Genomic DNA, 24,868 nt, shown 5'->3' with positions numbered 1-24,868 from the left:
CAACTTGAAACATGGTTCCCCACACACTTAACGAATAGGGGACAAGTCCCATACGTAACACGTCATGTCTGTCTTTAATTAGAACCTGTAATTAGAGCTTTTTGCCTCATGACATGAAACTTACCTCTCATAATCTGAGTGTTGTGGCTTTCATCACAGTGAGTTACAAGTTGTAGAATAAAATACTTTCAGAGAGTTTTGAGGTTGAAAAAACTGTTCAAAAGAACAAAATTTTTCTGGTCCCATACGTAATGGCACATATTTTCTCTTCTAGAATATAATTGTCAAGGTCATTTTTCTCCATTTTTTACATGATTATACTTCTCCTAGATATCAATTACCATGACAGAGTCCAATATGATCAAAGGCCATTAACACTATTTTTCAGGTCATAAAAGTCTCTGAACGTCCCATACGTCGTAACGCACGCGTTATCTTAGACTTGCCCTAACTGATTTTCTCTTGAAACAGTGTTAACATGGATTCTCTAGGGAAAGTTTTGGGTCATGGGGTCAAAGGTCAAGCAAACATGCCTAAATTTCACTTTTTTTCTCCATACCTCGGAAATGACTTAAAAGTATCTTCATGAAACTAAGTACATACATGTATGCATGTACTGCCTGACAAAGATTCTCTTGGGAATGGGGGGGGGGCATGGGGATAAAGGTCACATGAAAATTTTAAAATGTAACAATTTGTTCTCATATTTTGAAATAGTTCAAAATATTGTTGCAAAAAAAAATGATGTTACCAGTAAATGATTTGAAGAATTGTGTGCTATCATTGGGTCAAAGGGCAACAGTCAAAGGTCAAGTGAAAATTACAAAATTTCTGTATACTTGCTCTCTTGATTAAACAATTTAGCTATCCTTTCAAATGAAACCTAGTTCAAGGAAAGTAAGCACTTAACAAATTTGTGACAAAGATGTCATGTAAATGTTTTGCCAATTACGTGAAACTGTCGTCTCACACTGTCAAGATGTACTCTACACGTATTTGGAGAATCATGCAGTATGGGGGTAGCATACTAGTCACCATAGCAACATTTCTAGTTTTTTTTAATCTTTTATGCCTGAATTTTGGGGCTTGGAGGCTTGGGGCCCCTGCGGAAGGAGCATGGTGCTCATATAAAGAAATTGAGATCCTATCACCTTAGGGATGCTACCTGCCAAGTTTGGTGAAAATCCATTACGGGATTTTCAAGGAGAAGCCAAAACTGTAAAAAAGTTCATGCACAAAGCATGATGCATGACACACAGAGCATGACCAATGATGAATGATCACAATAGCTCACAAATGAGCTAAGAAGTATGGGAGCAATTTCTAAACTTTTTTTTTTCCAGAAATATAAGGTACACATTCCATAAACCTTCCATCACTGTTATGGCAAATATCATTTTCAATGGCTTCTAAAGACAGTCAGATCAAGAGCTTTGTCAATGTCGTACAAAAAATAAATCGTATTGAGTTTTTTGTTTTTTTATGGTCAATTGTAACTTTTTTTTTCTATAGTAGAGCAGATAAGCCGAAGAATTGTGCAAAATTTGACTAAAGCATGAAACTTTCACCATTGTTAGTACATGCTATAAGATTAATTTTAAGATCGGGAGGTAAGTCTGAATTGACCTCTGATGACCTCTAGAGGTCAATGACCTCAAAATCTAAGAAAATTGATATTTTGCGTCATTGGTTAATGATAAACACAGTAATGATGTACTAAAACTTAATTTTTGTCACAGTGAAATTGTCTTTATATTCCACAGAGCCCTGACAGGTTTCTTTGACCTCTGATGACCTCCAGAGGTCAATGACCTCAAAATGTCAGAAAATTGATATTTTAACGCGTCACTCATAACTGAAACACGATAATTATGTACTAAAAACTAATTTTTGTAAGAGGAATTGCCTCAATGTTCCACTGAGCCTTTCGAGTCAGATTTCTACCTTTGACCTCTGATGACCTCAGATGACCTATGATGAGGCCAATGACCTCAAAATGTCAGAACATTGATATTTGGTGCAATTGGTTGATGACAAACATGATTTAGATGTTATATTCATTTGTATTACAATTGAATTGTTTTCCTATTCTACAGAGCAAGAGAAATTACTCACGTGTCTCTACCTTTGACCTCTGAGGAAGGTGACAGGTCAATGACCTCAAAATATCAGAATATTGATATTCTATCGATAGTCAATGGTCAACTTTGTAATACCCGATGTACAATCATTTATGCTATAATAGAAGAATCTTGTCATTCCATGGAACATTGGTCATTAGCCTGTGCATTATATCCAACTTTGACCTCTCAGGACAATGAGAGGTCACTGAGGTCACATGTGTAGGCTTACCTGTATTGATGTTTGGCTTCATTGGTGTAATCGTAAATGCTTAATCCTGTACAAATCACGCATTGACGTTTTGATCAAAGTATGTATGCATATTCCACAGAGCATTGGTTTATAGTAACAGGTCTCTGAAATGTGAGAGGTCAATTACTTCAGAAATAAAGCTTAAGTTTCTTGAGTGATGGCAGTGACCTCAAATATAACTGTTATGTTTGGGTTAGTTATGAAGACTAGCAAATATAGGCAAATATGGCCATTATCTCGACACTCGAGGAAAACAAGGCCCACGAGACTGATATACAGAGTGTTTAATCTATTCAGTGTAAGTCTCATAGATTTTTCCCCCATTTGTCGGACTCATTATGGGACTGGTTTGCCTAAGTGTCAAGCTCATGGGCAATATTTGCATAGTTTCCAGCTGGTGGGCCTGTATTGGCCAGTGTAAAGCTGGTGGGTTGTTACAGTATGACTGCGATGAATGACTCATGGTCCTGGAGTATACAGTCCTCAGCTGCGACATCATGGACCATCTTGAAAACTTCGACATACTGCGAGGCCCAACATGCATTCCACATGAAGCAATCCTGTGTATTGCAACTAGCTATTGCCATCCGAGACCTACCCAGGGAATAGATAAGCCTTCATGGCAAACCGTGGAGAAAGCGGATTGTGCAAAATATTTTGGAGTTCCAATAGGAGGCTCAGCTGGAATCAAATCGCCACAGCAGCTTAAAAAGGTTATACTTCAACCAAAGACTCTCTCCAGACGAAGATACGAGTATCATAAAGTTCAGGTGTTATGCTACTCCATGCCGCTCAGGACTGTCCTGAAATATGCATGCATCATCTGGGATCCATTCACCCAGGTGAAACATCATGAAGTTTGGAATGATCCAGAGAAGATACGCACTCTTTAGCTGCAATGACCATCATATGCAAAACAAGCAGTGTTACAGCCACACTTGAAAAACAAAACAAAGCAAAACAAAACAAAACTACAATGGCAATCCCTGTAAGAAAGTACAGCACAGGCAAATTCAGCGATGATGTTCTGCATCAAGAACCCCACAATATCCACTCCGCAGGAAGTTGTGGCTCTATTGCTGCCTTCTTCAAAAAGGGCAAATGACCAAAAATGTCAGGCATCATTTGCAAGAACACAAAGTAGGCCTACTCCGAAAAAAGGTGGCGGCTACTCTCGGCCACTGTCTCTTGTATCTCTTTGAAACACTTCAGGAGATAGATACTCAATATTCAGCTCTGTTATTAAAGATACATATGTCTCTCTTTTTGTTTTTGCATTTGTTTGTTGTTTTTTGCTTCATATAGCTCTTTGGATACCTTCTTTAACCAATTAAGAAAAGGCTGCATGGCAGAATATCACAAGATTACACAGTATAATGAAGAAGAGGAAGAAGAAGAAGAAGAAGAAGAAGAAGAAGAAGGAGAATAGGAAACGAGATCTGCTGTCAATGATGCAGAGCCAATACCAATCAGTTCCATGGCAGATCTTAGTCGGCACTGCAAAGGTTTGGATGTCTCTCTCTGTTGACAAAGGATATTCTAAAGCTCCAAGTAAGTCCATGGGGTGGTTTACATTGTCTGGGCATAGAGGGTTGGGTTGGGTATATGAGGATATGATGCTTTGTTATAACAATTAGGTCTGAGATATCTGTTTTTCTATGTTTGTTTTGACCATCCCGCATGGATCTCCAACGAAAAGGAATGATAATGTGTTAGACCCAGCCGCCACCGTGTTTTTTCAATAGATTTTGATATTACAGTGTAGTTGAGAAAAAAGTAACCGCTCATTGTCCTAGATGGAAGTCAAAATTGAACTGTGTGTGGAATACTCTGCATACAATTTTGGACACACACACACACACACACACAAAATGCATTTTTTTTAAATATAATTATTATTTCATAAGCAGCTGGCCATTACAAACCAATGAGACCAGACATCAATATTCTTACATTTTGATGCATATCTTTCAATATCCTCCAGAGGTCAGAGGATCATCGCTAATGTTCATGTGAAATGAGTACACGCCTTTTGAATTGCTCACTTTTATTATACCCCCGCCAAACGAAGTTTGAAGGGGGTATATAGGAATCAGCGGACGGTCGGTCGGGCGGTCGGGCGGTCGGTCGGGCGGTCGGTCGGGCGGTCGGGCGGTCGGTCCGTTGCAAATCTTGCGTCGCGAACTACTTCCTCAGTTTTCAACCGATTCCCATAAAACTTGGCACAGATGTGTGCCTTGGGTTGTAGATGTGCAAGACATATTTTTTGACAGTACCCAAAAGTACGTTGCCATGGTAACGGCATATTATGGGCAAAAATGGGTACAAATCTTGCGTCGCGAACTACTTCCTCAGTTTTCAACCGATTCCCATAAAACTTGGCACAGATGTGTGCCTTGGGTTGTAGATGTGCAAGACATATTTTTTGACGGTACCCAAAAATACGTTGCCATGGTAACGGCATATTATGGGCAAAAATGGGTACAAATCTTGCGTCGCGAACTACTTCCTCAGTTTTCAACCGATTCCCATAAAACTTGGCACAGATGTGTGCCTTGGGTTGTAGATGTGCAAGACGTATTTTTTGACAGTACCCAAAAGTACGTTGCCATGGTAACGGCATATTATGGGCAAAAATGGGTACAAATCTTGCGTCGCGAACTCCTCCCACAGTTTTTGATCAATTTTTATGAAATTAGGTACAGATGTTCATCTGAATATGTTAATGTGCAAGACACATATTTCCGCAGTGGCAAAAAGTGCGTTGCCATGGTAACGGCATGTTATTGGTAAAATATAGGGCAAAATGCTTCATGGCAAAACTGCTTCATCAGTGTTCTTCCAATTCTCATGGAATTCATATTGAATGTTTGTCTTAGGATATAGGTCAGCATGACACATTTCTTGACAGTGACAAAAAGTATGTTGCCATGGTAACAGCTCACATATTATGAGCCAAAATGATGGAAAATTTTGTGTTGCAAACTACTTCCTCAGTTTTTGCCCAATTTCCATGAAACTTGGTACAGAAGTGTGCCTTTGGTTGTAGATGTGCAAGACGCATTTTTCGACAGTACCCGAAAGTACGTTGCCATGGTAACGGCATATTAATGGCAGAAGATCAAGGAAAGATCTTGCGGATTTAACTACTTCCTCAGTTTTTTGACCAAAGCTTATCAAATGTTGTTTTGACCAAAGCTTATGAAATGTTGTTTGATGGGGGTATAACCAGTCGCTGTAGCGACATTTCTAGTTGCTATAGAAATACACAATAATTATGTGCATCATGTCAATCATTAAATATTGTATCAGTTTCATTTTCAGTCTTGGATTATTTTTTCTATGTACAAATAAAATCTTAGCAAAGTAAACGACTTTCACATCAAAATATAAACGAGAATACTAAAAAAGAAATAGATGTAATAACGTGCAAAGCAAATACCAAGCCTACATCATCTTAAGGTATACAGGTGAAGGAAATCACCTTATCGATAAACAATTTACTTGACTGGGATAGCGACCACTGAACAATATTGTTTCTTAAAACTCTCTCTTCTTTTCAACAAGTGGAATAAAACACATGCACATACCGGGGCATTAGTTTTGAGGAGGGGTGGGGTGGTGGCAGGGATAGTTGACCCCCACCCCATTAAATTCTGAGATGTGGACTATGTTTTGTTGTTGTTAGTTTTTGTTGTTGTTTTTTTGCTTTTTGCTTTTTAGACAGAAAACTGCCCAAGTTTTTCACTTTAAGTGTGCATCGGATTGTTAAAATTTAATTCTGAAATGCAAAATCTCCCTTCTGTGAGAGGGGATATCTCCTTTCGATAGACTCCTTCCCCCTGCTTGGTTCCTTCCACAGATATAACATACTTTGGGGAATGATAATTTCCCTTATTCTATGAAAAATGTTTTTAAGAGATATTTTTATTTGAATTCCAAAGATGAAAAGGCTTTCCTATATATGCACGATTGTTCATTTTGGAGGGCAAGAGGCATTTGCCCCGCCTCCCGAGAAAATATGGGAGGGGGAATGGTGGGGACATAAAACTTTACCTCCAAGTATTTCCTGAGATGGAGATTTTTTTTCTTCACTTTTTTGACAGAAAATGAATTGTCACTGAACATTTCAGCTATAGTATGCACCAGATTAAAAGGCAGAATCTCCTTTGCATACCCCCTCCCCCACACTATCTTTCGTTATGTCCCCTTCCATATACGCTCAGTGCTTTTGTCCCATTTTTGTTCTATATCATCACAAAGTATGTACTAGATCTTTAATTTCAGTTCCGACATATTAAAGAAAATCCCTCTTGTTGGAGGGGGTAGTGTATCTTTCAATTAACAATCCCTCCTCGGTTTCTACCCTTAGATTTGGTACACTCCTTTTACTGATAATTTCCCAAATATTCCATCATAAATGTGTATACTAGATTTTTTTTTTAATTTCTATTCTTACTGCAAAGGCTCCCTCGCATGGGAAGGATTGGGGGACAGCCCCTTTCATACCCTCCTCTCGCTGTATCAACCTCTCCTCCATGCATTGATTATGGCTACACATTTGGGTATGGACTTTTTTTTTCAAAATGGTAGTTCAACCAAGAGTGGCACGAGATCATTGAATTGCAAACAAAAGAATGCAAAAGCTCCATAATGTGGGAGGGGGATACCCCCACCCACATCCTTCTGTCGATTGGTCTCCCTCCATAGACGGCTGACTTACTACACCTTTTTGATACAAATTTCGAGGTATTCCTTCAAAAGTGCCTGTGTGCCAGGTCGTTGAATCTCATTTCTCAAAATACAAGAGCTCTCTCGAATGGGGGTGGAATACCCTACCCTCGCCAACGCTGCGCTTGCTGGGTTCCCATCCATATAGACTTGGTACACCTTGGTGATCCATAATTTTCTTAATATTCCCCAAAATGTATGCATCAGATTCTTAAAAAAAAAACCAAAAAAAACTTCGTCTTTGGGAGGAGGGTAGGTGAGATGCGCCCACACCCCATCAACTTCCGTATAAGTGATGACGCACACATTAAACAAGAGCTACACTGAATCACTGATTTCAGGTCTAAACCTGCAAAAATCCAATCCCCCACCCACATCCTCCCCCTACCCCTCCGCTTCATTCCTTTGCACCATGAACTTATGCTTTTACATATTTTCCAAGTCCCCCCCCCCCCCCCCCACGTGAAAACAGATCGACACCCCTTGCTCTGTGCACATACCCGACTTAGATAATTACCTGAAAAGTTCTGCGGAATGAGTAGCCACTTTTTTGGTAACAGAAATGCATGGTTTGTAAAGCCCTACATTATAAACAATCATTAACTATTAACTATCGCAATATCAATATTAACATCCTCACATTTCATTCGAGGTATTTGACCTTGTGTGATTTTCATAGGTGAACGGTAATGGCTCGTTAATAAGCAGGGCCTACGAGTGCTCTCTAGAACATCATCATGTTTACCATTGATGATGCCAAACTATTCTGATATTTTGAGGTCATTGACCTCTCGAGATCATCAGAGGTCAAAGGCAGAAACTCGTCTATGTGCCTTGGAATATGAAGACGATGTCATTGTAAACAGATATGCTTGTTTTGTACATCTTTACCATGTTTGACCTTTCACCAATGATGTCATACTTCAATATTCTGATATTCTGAGGTCATTGACCTCTCAAGGTCATCAGAGGTCAAAGGTAGAAACCTGTCAATGCTCTGTGGAATCAGAAAATGGTTTCCCTGAAGTATAGATGCATGTTTAGTGAATCATGACCACATATATCATTCACAAATGTCTAAAAACATCGATATTTTGATATTTAAAGTTCATTGGCCTCTGGAGGTCATCAGAGGTCAAAGGTAAAAACCTGTCAGTGCTCTGTTGAATCTGGAAATGATTTATCTGTGGTATAAATGCATGTTTAGTGCAACATAACCACATATATCATTCGCAAATGTCTAAAAACATCGATTTTCTGATATCTAAAGTACATTGACCTCTGGAGGTCATCAGAGGTCAAATCAGACTTACCTCCCGGTCTTAAAATAAATCTTATGGTATGTACTAACACTGGTGAAAGTTTCATGCTTTAGTCAAATTTTGCACAATTCACGTGATTTTGAGGGCTTATCTGCTCTACTACTATTCTTTATCTTTACTACATCACTATACATGTATACTGGGGCAGTGATTTGGCTCAGTCGGTAGCGTGTCTTGTCTCTCGATCCATGACACAGTGCCCTGAATCAGTGTGTGGTATAGCACTGTCTAGTGGCATGCAATATAAAAGTAGTCCTTACCTGTTCATTTGGTTTCTGTTTCCCAAATGCTTCCTCTTTCACATAGCCTCTCTTGATGTCCTGGAAATCAGGTAGGACATAATCTCTGCACACGATGTTCTCTTTTCCTTTTAACCTGATCAGGAGTAAATATAATGCAATCCCCACAAACTCGTTGAATCATACTACATACATCATTGCTCTTGATCCTTTGTTTTCAAGGAGTATTAAAATAAAACAAAATATGGAAATTATCTACGATGCTTGTAAATCTAGCACATTGACTGGAGTCCATCTCTAATGTCAAGGCGTGTGCATGTATCATGAGCAGTTTTCTGTGCATGACGGTGCTTGTGTGTGTGTGTGTGTGTGCATGTGTGTGTGTAGCTGCAAATGTGAGTGTGTGTTTCTCTGTGTGTGAGTGTATGTTTGTAAATGTGTGTGTGAGTGTATACATGTACACTGTATGTGTCTGTGTAGTGCATGTGCGCTCGCGTGCGTTTGTGTGTGTACGTGTACATATATGTGAAGGTGTGTGCAAGAGTGTACATGAACAATGTATGTGTTTATGTAATGTGCAGAGACTCCAACTCTCTCGCTTTCGACGGGAGATCTCCTGCTGAAAACCCATTTTCACAAAATCTCCCGTTCTCCCGCTTGAGATTTAATTTCTTCCACCTTGGCTCTGTGTCTCCCGCTTGTATGGTTTTGTACATGCCAGTCAATTTCACAATACACAAGCATGTATAGCATCTGCACATGATATACAAAATGAAGTTTTATTAAGCCAAAATATATGATTTGACTAATTGAATTATTACTTACTTAGTGCCATCGTATGTTGAAAATAAGCCTGAGATAGCACGAAAGAGCATCTATAGAACCCTATAACCCAAGGGATTTCGCGCACATCAAGTTGGAGTCTCCCGTTTGTGAGGGGTGCAGGCGGGAGAATCTCCAGATCAGAAGGTGCTTGGGGTTGGAGTCTCTAAATGTGAGTATGCTCACATGCATTTATGGGTGTTGTACAATCTACGTGTGTGTGTGTGTGTGTGTGTGTGTGTGTGTGTGTGTGTGTGTATGTGTGTGTGTGTGAATATGCATGTGTGATGTGCTTTAATAGGCATGTGTGTATAGTGAATGTGTGTATCTGATTACTGGGGCCCCGGGGGGGGGGGGGGGGGGGGGGGGGATGACCACCTTACAAAAAAACGTAATTTGTGGAATGCTGGTTGTGTAATGACAGCCTTGTTGACGCATTTTTCCCAACCACACTGTATACTCCTTTATCTGTAAAACATGAATAGAATCTTTTTGGTGATGTGTTGTGTGGCTCTGAGTGGGTTATTTGTTTATGTGTTTTCCTCTTCTTTCTTTCTTTCTTTTTTTTCTAGAAAAATTCTAAGAAGGTTTGTACCCTTGCTGTATACAAAATGCACATTTATGTTTTCCTCTTTTTGTACTTAAGATTTATATGGTAATTTGTAGTGTTAAGACTGTATTAGTCGTGTATACAGTATGTTTGAATGTGATATTTTCTTTGTATCTATCATGGCTATGATATTATTCTATTCATTTTAATGTACAATCTTAGTGTAATTCGACTATCAGTCACCCACTCAGATTTTTTTTTAATAAAGACCTTTAATCAATCAATCAATCAAGGCCTTTTGCTTTCTCAAAATCCCATGACAACATTTGTGAAAGTATTTTGAAATTGTGGAATGCAAAATAAGAGATATCTATAGAAAAGAGATTGCATAATCCATGCTAGAAAGGTACAATGTGAATCAATTGCACAGAGTGCTGTACAATATGTGACAAACATATAAACATATTGATCTGGAAAATCTTCCAAAACTAGACAAAGAGACAACATACATGTACATTCTGTCTCACAGCTAGCCATAAAAAAGACACTTACTTTGCAATGTCCATGTCCTTGTAGAACTGAGAAGACACGTAGCAGACATCTTCTTTGACCTGGTTCATGACATAGGTCTCGTCCATCACATGCAGTTGTCGGTATGAGATTATCTCTTTCAGGTGATTTGTTAGGAGTTTTCCACCAACATTCAACCTATAATTGGCAAAGGAAGGAGCAAATGGAGACGGCAATGAGTAATGAATTGTCTATCATTGAAAATAATGCCAAGAAATGTACAGTGGAGACATGATAATGGAAGTACTGCCTAGATGTGTCATGTGTCATGTATGTGGCACTAACTTGATAAGAGTGTATCAAGGGTCTCTGAGAAGGGCTCACACAAACAGCTATAGCATTAAAATGACACGGCCAGAAAGGCAGATGGCTACCAAGTACTGGGTGAAAGAAAGTGATTTTTAACTGGCTCATGAAATGCCCAGTGATGTTAATGAAATAACACAAATTCAGTGATAATACTTCCTTGGTTCTACATTGACTTCCATTGAAGAAAAAACAGTTCAATTCTGAAATTGAAAGCAATTTCAGAGGGTTGAAGGTTCAGGTGTGAGTTTCTTCTTCTTGTAGAAGGAGACAAATTGAAGAAACTCACACCTGAACTCTGTAATCGTATCTAAATAAATGTAACATGTAAGAGATGAACAAGACCAATACTAGCTCACCTGAAAATAGCTTCAGCAACTTTCTGGCTGTTGTAATAGGGTGCTACATGAGTGAAGGAGTAACCACTGTCTACAATCATACAGCAGCGATGATCTGGATGTTCAGATTTACGATTGTGTGCACTGAGAGTTCCAGCTGAGAATTACAAAACATTCCATACTTTGTCACTCAATAAATAATGAATTCACCTTGTTCATCCTTTCTCACATCATTCCAATTGGTTTAGTCAATGTGTTCCCATGAATGCATTGCAATGGAATAAGAGAAAAAAAAGACTAAAAAACACATTACGTGCAACATTTCGTGCAATTGACTGACAAATTTATCAGTTCTATCAGCCCCTCAGACTATGACAAGAAAGCAATGTACTGTATTTTTTAACCTTTTATCATTGTCTTTGTGTGTAAAATGCTCTGAAAACACAGAGAATAGAGAACCAATAAACCCATGGAATGCCAGGCTCAGTAATACATGTATGCACAACACTGTGAACTCTTCCTTCCCTCATTTTGGGAAAGCTAAGGGAGGAGTATACTTCAAATAGTACAAACTCTTCAAGATCACATGACGAGGTACAAATGTGAGATGGCACAATCAGGTACCTTCACACTCACACATCACAAAAGAAACTGATAATCTTCTACATTTAATTCTATGTCATACATTTCACACATATATGTTCATATCATACAGTTACATGCACCATATTCAAATAAAGTGCTTAAAAAATATTTGACATCTAGAAATTGAAAAAGCATGCATGTGTAATGAGTAAGTAGAAATTCAATTCACTGCACGGATAACTTTTCACGCTCATTTGAGGTGGGGATGTTTTGTTTATCTTAATTGTAATGATTTAGTTACAAGAAACAGCAAATGTTCACATGGAAAAGAAATTGAGCTACCATACACTCGTACATGTAATATATTTTTGCAATTTCTGAACTTCAAACTAGTATCATACTGTGTAAAATGTGCAAAATTTACCACATAACAAAATAACAGGATTATTCACATTCCAGGTACGTTGTTTTTGCTATACAATAGAACTGACATAATATTCTTCTGTTTTTACCCCTGTTTGTTCAGTGTGTATGTTATCAGTACAAACCACTGTCAATTCCTCTTGCTGTAAAACTTTCATAATACAAAATTGATAGCTTCTTGATACATCTGTAGTGTAGAGATAGCATTCACATCTCACATTGCAACTGGCTCCAACTTAGCGGAGTTCAAGTAGCGAGTTGTGGAGAGTGAAAGCAAGCTGAATTTTAGCAACATGTGCAATGACTCATGAAGAGCTCTTTGTTTAAATCTGGACAACTCACCACTTTTCTCAGCACAAATTGGTGCAACTGAGCGTAACTTTCTTGCACTCGTGTTCTAAGTCAAGAGCCATTCCCAAATTTGTAAACATGTTCAAAAATTTTGCTGACTTGGAGCAGTTCATGTGCAACTCATAACTCACAGTGAACTCACACTACTTGAAATAGTTAAAGGGATGGTACAGTATTGGTGGGGATGAGAATTGGACTTTTAACTTTTTGCAAGATACCAAGAAAACACATGAAATAGTACAGAGCATACCAATTTAAGAGGAATTCAAAGTTTATTTGAAGAAAATCGGGTTTAGAATGACTGAAACATCCAAAAACAAAGTAAAACAAAGTGATCATAATAAATTGTGGGTCCCACACTTATTAGAATTGCTCTGTTTTGGATATCTCAGCCATTTCAAAACCAATTTTCATCAAATAAATGTTAAATTCCTCATGAAATTACATGCTCTTTCATATTTCATAACAGGTTTCTCATTATATCACCAAAAATGTTAGAAACCTAAAATTAGGTCTCAACCAAAACTCTACCATCCCTTTAAACTTGCGATATACAATACTCTGAAATTTGCCCATACTTGCAGCCTAGAGTTAAACTAAAACAGTTCTCATGTACCTGCAGAAGTGTTGATTTCTGCTCTAAAATGTACACATATCCATTAGAATGGTGTGAAACAACACTATGATAACACAATTTCTGTTGGGTAATGCCAAATATGCAAATTCTAAAAAGATTTGCTGGAAGTACTGCAGTCCCAGTTCATACCCGATTGTGATTGCTATGTAACTTTTTATAATTGATAATCGATACTCAACATATCGGGCAACAGCAGGACTCAACGATTTTCCACTCAAGAGTGAATCACATGGAGCTTGTTGGAATGGAGAGAACACTGTATGATAGCTTGGGCACAATCAATCAATCCCTCGTGGAGACTTGGTACATACATATATATTTAATAATGTTCATATTTTTCTAAGATTAATAATGTCTGTTTTATGTTAAGTGCTGTCTGGGGCAAATTATTTGTATAGGGCCCCATTTTTCTCTTTCTTCTTTCTTTCTATAAAACAACAACAACAACAATCAATTGTCCTGTATAAAAGTTTTTACATACTCACAATACTGAACAGGGAAGTGTACTACCATCAAAATTCTTCTACACTTTGATCTCAAGACACTCCAAAACAACTCATCATCCTTGGCAAAATTATTTCAGCTAGGTAAGTTTCTTGATAGACCTTTTTGATGCATTTCAGGCAAATTTGAAATGGTGGAAGATAAATTTTGAGCCCTAGTGAGAACTATGTTTTAGCTTTAACTCAAGTACAGTGCAAGCATCAGAGTCGAGTGCAAGCATGTTGAATGCAATGCAAGTTGCCAAAGTTTTCACTGCAAGGATTGTATAGGCTTAGGTCAAGGTAAGGAGAGTTTTGAGTGAGGATTCCAGAGAGAAAGCAAGCTCGGTACAAGATTTATAAGGGTGTAATTTTCAGCTACAGATCCAGTATTTTCAACTCAAAACTTGTATTTTTCCAACGAGTGTGGTATGGTATGTCACAAAACCAATTTAAGCTCAACTGAACTTGTGATCACTTATCGTCCATCATCCATTGTATGTAAACTTTTTACATTAACCAGCCTTTTCTTGAGAACTTTATGACAGATTTTCAACAAAGTCACACACACACACACACACAATTCTTATGACAGTGCCGCACTCAGGTCTCACATGCTATCCATAATTTGGTTTACTATTTACTTAGTGTATATTTCCATATTTATATGTGTCCTAATCTGTTGGTACTATTCTCAAGGAAAATAAAAAAAATAAATGTGCCATAAGATGGTCTTTTAAGAAGGTCTTTTAAATAAGTCAAGTATCTTTGTTCTCAAAACTACATATAGATGACAAAAAGTTGCAAGGTGTAACAGCTATTCTATGTTCTCAGATCAGTATCTTTGCCAGGTGGAAAGAAAGTGAACTTCATCAGTTCTTGCTAGTCAGATAACTGTGAGTGCCATTTACCATCAAAAGAGAATGTTGAGGAATTACTTTGCTCATATATCTTGAACTTTATGCCTGTGAATCTGGCCAAAATGACTGGTGTAGAAAAGGGTCACTAGAAACATGGCTTTGTTAGACTCTGGACTGCAAGCAAATAAAACAACAACAACAACAAAAATATTAAAACAAAAACAACCTAAAATCCTTTTTCCTTATTTTGTTTCCATTAAATAAAAAGTATTAATTTCTTTAACAGGATTATTTAAGAAAAAAAATATTTGAAGAAATGATGAGTGAGGTTACAAAGTGCTCCACTAGAATTTAGAGGAGCATAAAGTACTTTAGTTAACCCGTTGAGGACGAGTCCCGAGTATACTCGGGCAAATGTCTATGGGAAATGCGTGTTGTAGCAAAATTAGTCCGTCCTCAACGGGTTAAAGGGCTGTGGTGTGAAGGTACTGTCCAAGGAGGTGAAGGACAGATCTGAAAACAAACCCCATCAGTTCCTGAGGTTTATTGCCACTTGGTCTACTATCAGATGGTCTACTTCCAAGTTCGTCTAATACCACTACCGCTTAATTCATTTGGTCTACTATTATTGATTTCGTCTAATGCCTGTTTAGTCTAGTGACCAGTTTGGCTCATCATTTTGTCTAATGAGATGTTCTTGTTGTCATTTGGTCTACTTGGATATTTTCCTACTTCATCAATTTGGTCTATTGCCAGTTCATCTAAAGTCCATTTGGTTTATTTATCATTCGTGACCGGCATCACAAAACCAACAAAAAGTCACACACGCTTCAAAATAGGTGAAACTAGTCGACCTAGTCAATTTTGAGTTTAATATTCATATTTTCTGACAGAGCAATTCTTCTACATTATTCCAAAGTTCGGGATCATAAAATGAATGGGGAAATTGTGCTTTTAGCAGTTTTTCCTCTAGAACACTTTTTTTTGGGTAAAATAGTGTGACTACATGTAGGTGTGTCTTAGCAGGGAGGTGAGAAACCCTTTACACACTCTTCACTTTCAACTCTAATAACTTTTTGAAAGATGATGCTACTGTTTTGAACATTGGTATTAGTCAAGAGTAGAATGTGTTTATACAGCATGATCAATTTCAGCTTAATCTGATAATCCCTTCATTGTTGTTGATATGGTTTCTTTCTTTTTTTATTCCCATTCATTGCACAGAGCAAAACTATGTAACATTATTAAAGCGCTTGAATAGATCCTATACATATACAACTGTACTTCAGAGCCTCCTTTCTCAGCACACACTTTTCCAGAGTTTGTTCTTTCGTTCATTACTTAGATACATGTATTATGTTAGGAGAGTCCATTTGAACTGAATTCTACAGTATTTTAAAGCTTTAAAAAGTCTGCTCATTCAAATTTTGTTCTTACAGTAACTAAAAATCCATGTCTGGGGATTTCTTGTTGGTTTTGTGATGCTGGGTCACATTTGGTCTATGACCATTTTGGCTAATTACCGCTTGTTCCACTGTCCGATTGGTCTATAATTCACTAGGTCTGATAGCCAACAAGTCTACTCCCATTTCATCTAATTTCCAGTTAGTCCATAAGCCAATTCACCCCATTAGCATTTCATCTAAACATCCTTTTGGCTAATCACCTTTCTGTCTAATTTTCATTTGGCCAAATTTCTAACAGGGCTTTAATATAATAGTATATCTCTTGTTTCATCGAAAAGATGCCAATAATACATAATATCTATATTACTGATTTGGCTGCCACTGAAGTGCCCTTCTTGTGTGGTATATTTACAAAATAAACTGCAATTTCATCTGTTTCTTTCTGCATGTGCCATTGTATAGTTTGTGTATTAACTGTCTGAAATTTGGCTCATACGTTAGACTACTGTGCCCATGTGCCTGATTTGTGGAAAGTTTTAGCACAAGTGATTTAAAAAAAAGGGCATTTGCTCTCCAGATATCAAAGTTTAGTGTCATAAAGTAAATTATACATGTTCCTAACATGGTGGCTAGAAGTTGTCATTTGTGCATTCTTTTCACTTTCCCTCTGTTTGGCTTGATAAAGAGCAAAGTCCACTCGAAAATGATGTTGACATCAATATCAGATAATTCTCATTCCCAGTGATGTGTCATGTAAAGATTAGGTTCACTTTACAGCTGGCATGCTCTTTGACACACTGGTAGAAGTATGATTATGTAAGGGGGTAGGACCTCCTTGGTGTAATGTTCACTCCAGGAGGTGACATATACAATCCTCCCTGGTTCACGGTGAACATTGTGTATCAAAGCTCGGTGATCCATGTCAACAAAAGATACAGAGCTCTTTCACATTGGGCACGGGCCAGGAAAAAACAGTGTGTGTGTGTGTGTGTGTGTGTGTGTGTCTGAGTGTGTGTGTGTGTGTGCGCGCGCCCAATATGAAAGCGTTATCTTTTGTTGACATGGATCAACGAGCTTACACAATTCACCATATGGAACGCGTTTCGCACCCAAATTATTATCTCATAAGTCGCAAAAAATTGAAAATGACTGCATTTACAGAAATTGGCGTAGAATAAAAAGTTCTGCACCAAATTTAATGATTTTGGTATCATGGTCTTTTGCGGAAGATGCTCTTTCTAATGATGTCAAAAAATATATCACTTTTAGAACGCAAGGTACTGAAAATCCACCGTTCCGCTTTTTTTGGGACACCCGGTATATTGCCTAAGTGAATATAGCCTTTGAAGTGGCCAAAGTGCGAATTAGATGAAATGGTAATTAGACAAAGTCGATATTAGAAAATTTGAATCAGACAAATCAAATAATAGACGAACAGGTGATTAGACAATGTGGTATGTAGAGCAAGTGGTAATAGACCAAATGGATATTAGACGAAATGGGCGTAGTCCATCTGGTTTAAAGTAGACAAACTGGTCATGAGGCTACATGGCAATAAGACTTATGGTCACTAGACGAACTGGCTGCACAAAACAGGGTTAGACCATATGAGTTGAGATTAAACAGGTATTGTAACTCTCAACAGCTCTGTCTGTTAACTCATATCTCACACCATCATAGTCGTATCACATTAGGTATTACTCATAGTCCAGACTGTTTTGTACAACTAATTCACCCGGGCTTGCATCATACAGCACGCATAGAAGATACTAAAAGCAATATCTAAAGATTTCAGCCGACAATCATAAAAGACAAGCTCTTCAATACTTGTGATTACAACTTGGCAAAGTGGGAGCTATGATTTATCATTTGTACCCCACATCACAAACTTTGGGGTGTAACCAACATGACAGGAGTGTAATGTGAACAGTTGAGAAAGGGGGAACCTGTTAAAAGAATTGATATTTGTCTTTTTCCTGAGAGAACAGAGAAAGATTTGGTTTATGCTACATAGTTTACCATTTATTCTCAGCAGACTTTTGAACTGGTACTCCTCAAAGAAAATCTCATTCATTGCTTCTTGAACCGAAGAGAAATTGAAGTAGGGTTCGGTGATGACTGCAGTGGTGTCTGGACAGTCTAGAGCCATGAGTTCCTTGCCAAACATATAGTCCCATACTTGCCTTTGTACGTCCCAGTTGACAAGGTAGCCCTGTCTCCGAATGCAGTAAGGGAGCAACATAATCAATATTTTTGAAATGATGCAACACTTTAAATCTAATAATACTTCACATATTTTGTTGGTAGGTGAAATGCATCTATGACTGAATAATTCCAAGGAGTCTCTATTGCACAAGTTGATGTCTCAGCTGTCTTACATGATGATCTAATACGTATGATGACTGATGAACATTTAGTCTTCTCATGACGTAGGAGAATTTCGTCCAGATTTACATTCGTTTACACATGACTAAAATCTTTAATATTTACATTCAACTATTAAAGCTCTTCTACATTTCATTTGAGTTATTCCACTTAACACACTTTTTTGCATGGTCAGTTCAAAGAATTACTCCTAAAATACTATGTAAGCAAAGCAAACATACAAATTGTACATGAGTGAGTCTCGAACTTGTAGTTTTTCCCAATACTGCTACCAATAGCCAGGATGGAGGAAAGTCAAGGGACTAGGCAGAGGAAATGTTTGTGCTGTAATCTCACCTTTTGGAATGGTAACATGTAGTAAAGGGCTGATAAATCTCTGCATTCTTCTATCTGGTTACCAATGAACTGCTTCCGGCGCTCACTCTTTGACTTAGTAATGCAGTTTGGAATGAGCCTGCAACAACCATAAAATTTCAAGAGTAAGAGGAACTGTCATGTGAAAAATAAAGAAAGAATTCTTTCCTTTTAAAACTGTTACAAGCTGATAAACGGATAGATTCCCTTGTTTAGCAGGAATTCACTCATTATGTTTAATTGTTGAATTTCTAGATGAGATGCATTGTGTTGAACTTGACTTGACATTAAAGGCATTGGAGTAAACCATGTCATGTTAGCAAAAAACAAAACAAACAAAGACAACTAGAAATGTCACTATGGCGACTGGTATGCCTCCGCCATTATGCATGGTTCTCCCAATAGGTCTACAGTACATCTTGACAATGTGTGATGACAGTTTCATATTACTGGCAAAGTATTAAAATGACATGTTTGTCATAAATTCAATGAGTCGAGTGTTCACATTTCTTGAACAAGGTTTAATTGGATGAATGGCTATATTGTTTAGAGACCAGGCATTTGAGGGATTTGAGGTTTTTTTTACTTGACCTTTGCCCCTATTATAACTTTATGCATTGAGTAATTTCTGAGGTATGGAGAAACTGTAATTTCAGCATTAAATAGTAAAACTTTAGCATTTAAACTGGCCTTTAACCCTTGACCTCTGACCCCAGTGACCCTAAAATTCCAAAAAGAATCACTGTCAGGCAGTCATGCATAAATACTTGTAAGTAAGTTTCATGATGATACCTTGAGCCACTTCCAAGAAAAGAAGGATGAGGTGAAATTTAGAATTTTCACTTGACCTCTGACCTTTTGGCAAAAAACTTTCCAAGAGAATCTCTATTGTGTAATACATGTATGCACTAATCTACCTTACGGCATTGCATAGATATGAGAGAAATATTGACCCCATGACCTCAAAATTCTCAAGATAATCACTGTCAGGTAATACATACATATGTATACTAAGTTCCATGAAGATACCTATACCTTGAACCATTTCCGAGATGTAGAGAAAAAGTGAAGTTTTAGCATTTTCACTTGACCTCTGACCTCATGGCCAAAAACTTCCTCTGGAGAATCTCTATCTAGCAACACATGTATTATACTAAATTTCAAGAAAATACCTTCAGGCATTGCATAGATATGGGGGAAATAGCTAAATTTTGAGCACTTGACCTTGACCGTTGACCTTGAGCATGTGCACCCAAAAGTGAATATTTAAAGCGCAACTTTGCCCACTCATCCCATGTTTTATTAATATACCTCAAACGTTTTTTTAGTTATGCTGTCCACAAAATGTATTATGGACGGAAGGACAGGTAACCCGAAAACATATGATATAATGCCTCCGGCGACTTCGTGGCGGAGGCATAAAAACCTTAAGAAATGTTGCTACAACTGTATGGCACCTGGATGGTATGCCTCTGCCATAGAATGGTTTTCCCAATAAGTCTAGAATGTAATGTGAGATGACAGTTTCACATAATTGGCAAAAACTTGAAATGAAATGTTTGTCACAGATTTGTTGAATTTTTATATTCCTTTAAACTAGGTTTCATTTGGATGAATGGATAGAAATTGTTTAGGAGAGCAAGTATTTGGGAATTTGAGCATTTTCAATTGACTTTTGACCCTTTCCCTTTGATCCCATGGCCCACAAATCTTCAAATAATCACTATCTAGTAACATTAATTTTCATGAAGAAATCCATAAAAATTACTTAAATAATCTATCCGTTTTTTTTTCCCTGAAATATTTTAAATTGATGTAGTTTTCAAATCTTTCCTGAACAATTGTGAAAAAGCATTCCAAAATAGGGTTAATCTTAACACCCCCCCCCCAAAAAAAAGAAGAAATCCCCAAAATGCGGTAGTGCAGCTTCTGCTTGGTAAGTTGGTGTTCCCCCTCCCCGACTCTCCCGATTGTGCTTACTGTGCATATTTTGCTGCAAACTTATGTTTGCAACTTATTGCCAGGCTTGCCTTCTTTTTAAAGGACATCTTGCCACATGGGATGGCCAGACGTAGAAAAATCCCCCCTTGAAAGCCGCGAACAGATAGCCGGGCCATCCGCTTCCCCGCACAGTGCAGTGTGCGAGATTCACTAACTCCATGGATCGGTGTGGTGTACACAATGCGTTGCGCTCAAATTGCTTGCTTGTTGTCGTGTTACGTAGCAGTTATGGCGGCGAGCTCGGCTGAAGAGCCCCCGTCAGTACACAATGCTACACAAACCACACAATATGGCGACCAAATTACATTGTGGTGTTGAGCTTCTTATGTGTGTCTCTCCACACCTATACATGTCGCTACGATACAAATCGCATGTATTGATACACACACACCAACAAACACATCGAACTACTTCACAAATTCATACCTTAAAATCATGTAAAAATATGACTTATCAAATCTCAAACACAACGATAGCTTCGCTGAATACATGGTTACACCTAAGGAGGAAAATATTTTGCCAAAAATCGAAAACTTGATGTAACATTGCCGAGTTTAGTATCAAACTGTTCGGCCAATCACGCTTGAAATCATCGCACACATATGTTATAACGTTGTGGGAAAATATGTTAATAATGGGGGTAAAGAGCCAATGATGATGCAGCTTCGGTGTAGCTCCAGATTCATGAATGAAAAATAACGTCATGCCAATGCGAGCGAGGGCAGTAATAGATTTACACTAAAATTCTTTCTTTGCTATATAGATCATTGGGGTAGTGATCAATGTCTGAATGCATAACATTATTCTTAGTAGATTTGTAGACTGGCAGGGATTCCGTGACACCAAATGCAGTCTCTGCTCCGGAGACTCCACGGAACATGTCCCCGACCACCAGTTAAAACTTAAATCAGTTTAAAATTTTATTTTAATAACGTTAGATCTTCTAGGCTAGAGTACTCTTCTAATTTTACACCGTGACGTGAGTGTAGTCTAAGCTACAGACCAATCTTTCGGTCAAGGACTAGCAACAACGTGGTACGTGTAAGTGCTAACCGGAAACCCGATGTCGGTGAAGTGGTCCACCTACCTACCACACAAGTTTGAAGAAAGTGACAGCATAATTATTAGAGCTCTATTGTTGTTCGACCTTATCTAATTCTATAGTTGCTTGTGTAATAGTGTAATAAAATACACCACACCTGTTTCAGCACATGGGACTACGAGACAACCGGGTCATGGTATTCATTTCAACAGAAAAACTGTAAAACTCCCATATAGTGTCACACACTTCAAAAATATGAACTTGTTTGCACAACAGAGCGATAGTCAACTCCAACTTGAGTATTCTAATAAAGTATAAGCCGCCTACCTTGGTTCGTCGGAACTTGCTAAGCCAATCTTTGCTTGGAATGCACCATTGTCCAGAATGACAATGGGGGCTGCGGGGGCTGCCATCTTGAATTTGAATTACTGCGTCAATCTCGCGTATGGCAAGCCCTTATTACATTTAAAGTTAATTTCTGATATCACGAATTCTATTTTGTGATATAAACAAAAATCACATTTCTGATATCAAGAATTAAATTTGTGATATCAAGAATTGAATTTGTGATATCACAAATTCCCATAAGTGTAGCACATGAACCTAATTTGTGATACTCTATCAAGAAATCAAATTTGTGATATCATAAAAATTCTTGATATCACAAATTCAAATTTGTGATATCAGAAATTCGAATTCATGATATCAAAAATTCAATTTGTGATATCACTGAATGAATTTGTGATATCAGAAATTTGAATTCTTGATGAAATAGGTTTCTCACGTGAACAAACAATGGTAATTCGTGATATCACAAAATTAATTTTTGATATCACAAATTCGAATTTGTGATATAACGAAAAAAAAATTGTGATATCACTCGGCCCTAATTAATTTTTAATTTGTGATATCAAGAATTCTTATGTACGATATCAAATTCCATTTTGTGATATCACAAATTGAATTACCAATTAATATCACAAATTCGAATGTGATATCAGTAATTCACAGGGAGTTCGAGCGTCAGTTTTGCGCTGAAATTCAACTGTGAATTCGAGCGTTAGGTCAGTGCAGTAAATCCCTGTGAATTCGAGCATTAGTTGAGCGTAGAAATACACAGGGATTTCCCGAGCGTTTGTTCAGTGCAGAAAATAATTATTGTTGTGAATTCGAGCATTAGTTTAGCGCAGAAATACACAGGGAATTCGAGCGTCAGTTCAGTGCAGAAAATCGTTGTGAATTCGAGCATTAGTTTAGCGCAGAAATACAAAGTGAATTCGAGCGTTAGTTTTTCGCTGAAATTCACCTGTGAATTCGAGCGTTAGTTGAGCGCTGAAATACACAGGGAGTTCGAGCGTCAGTTCAGTGAGAAAATCGCTGTGAATTCGAGCATTAGTTGAGCGCAGAAATACAAAGGGAATTCGAGGGTTAGTTTCGCGCTAGAATTAAACTGTGAATTAAAGCATTAGTTTGGCGCAGAAATACACAGGGAATTCGAGCGTTAGTTTTGCGCTGGAATTCAACTGTGAATTCGAGCATTTGTTTAGCGCAGAAATACACAGGGAAATGGAACATTAGTTTTGAGCTGATATTCAGATGGAATGTATATCACTGCTAACTTTTTAGAACACTGTTCAAAATACAAAATACAAATATGAGAGATTTACACATCCATCATTCCCTAAATGATCATCAAGCTATATTCGATGAATTATTGATGCAAATCATTTTTTTTTTGCAACATATCATGAATTCAATGATAATATCACTTAGGGCCTACATTATTTTAATTCATCGTTCTGGTCCTCAAATTGTCATCTATACGTTATTGTTAATCATTACACATTTTTCAGGTGGTAGTCCCCTTTACAGTAAGTCTCTTCCACCAAATCGATGATATGTGTGGTTGTAGATGTGTATGTATAGCATAGGCCTACCACGTGTTCGTAATGAGGAGGACCGACCGAGGGCAATCACCCTTCTGGTCTGGTGATGTCAGCAGCGGAAAATAAGATATAGACCGGGGGCCCAGAAGATTTATTCAGCTGAAAAGGGTCACACTTTTTCATGGTCTCATATTAAGATGTGGCCAAGGGTCAATAAAACAGGGGCGTCACCAGCTTTTTTTTTTTTTTTCAAGGGGGTGCTTTTTGACACTAAATATATACTTCGTGGGCGTGCGGAAAATAAATTTGATTATGGAAAATAGTGATCCACTAAAAAGCAAAGCTTGTAGGACGTGGATCGCTAGATAAATAAAGAGTGAATAATATATTATTCGATTTTTTTTTTTTACAGCTATTGTATTTGATATAGATTATTAACATTTGTAAAGATATACATGTCGCAGGTTTTAAGAAAACGTACTGTCCCGATGTAAACTATTCTTTCGAGAATCTTAGAAATAGAAGATGATACAGATATGGGTCTATATATTGACACCATCCTCCTCCCCTTTCTTATAAATGGGAATTATTTTCGCAATTTTCATGCTATTTGGCACATGGCCAGTTGATAATGTGTACTAATGTGTATGTTTTTTATCAAGTGTTTGTCAATTCCGTCGTGGCCAGGACTTTTTCCTTCTTTCAAATTTGCAACGATCTTTGTTATTTCTTCTTTATATGTTGGGTCAAAAAATATATAGTTTTGGAGTTACGTGTATCTAAAAAAAAATCACTAAAAGATTTACTAGAAAGAGGAATATTTTGAGAAAGATTTTTTTTTCCAATTGAAGAGAAGAAGTCATTGAAAATTTCAGCCATGCCAGCGGGAGTGTTGCTGGAGGCATTGCCCCGTCAAACTTCAGAAATATAAAATGAATTGTTAGGTGTATTCAAAGCATTTTTTTATGTTTTCCATGTGTTTTTAATGTCATTTTTATATTTGCTTATCTGATTAACGTAAAAATTTTTTTTCTGCGTACGTAATAATTTGATGAGTGTGTTTTTGTATGAAACATATTTTTTCTTATTTTTTCAGTGGGGTTGCATCTGTATTTATAAAACAAATTATTTTTCCTATTTATAGATCGTAATATAGACTGGGTTATCCACGGGAGTCTTGGAATTTGCTTATATCTGGTTTTTTT

At 37.6% G+C, this 24,868-nt stretch overlaps 1 protein-coding gene across 1 annotated transcript in view; it reads right to left on the bottom strand.

Annotated features, from left to right (window-relative positions):
* LOC139730633 (actin-related protein 6-like) overlaps nt 1-22,190 on the bottom strand; it is a 38,917-nt gene extending 16,727 nt beyond the window's left edge. Inside the window, exons 1-6 of the mRNA XM_071641490.1 lie at nt 22,105-22,190; nt 18,717-18,834; nt 18,015-18,207; nt 11,273-11,408; nt 10,590-10,745; nt 8,687-8,801 (exon numbers count right to left, since the gene is read on the bottom strand). Of these exons, the coding sequence (XP_071497591.1) occupies nt 8,687-8,801; nt 10,590-10,745; nt 11,273-11,408; nt 18,015-18,207; nt 18,717-18,834; nt 22,105-22,190 (804 nt within the window). The remainder of the gene's footprint in view (nt 1-8,686; nt 8,802-10,589; nt 10,746-11,272; nt 11,409-18,014; nt 18,208-18,716; nt 18,835-22,104) is intronic.
* Nucleotides 22,191-24,868: the final 2,678 nt, after the last annotated feature.

This window comes from Diadema antillarum, unplaced genomic scaffold (genome assembly GCF_040938485.1).
Source record: "Diadema antillarum isolate AM-2024a unplaced genomic scaffold, OU_Dant_1.0 seq00000324_RagTag, whole genome shotgun sequence".
NCBI lineage: Eukaryota > Metazoa > Echinodermata > Echinoidea > Diadematoida > Diadematidae > Diadema > Diadema antillarum.
Note: the sequence above shows the minus strand (reverse complement) of the source record. Positions and strands in the feature narration are given on the sequence as shown.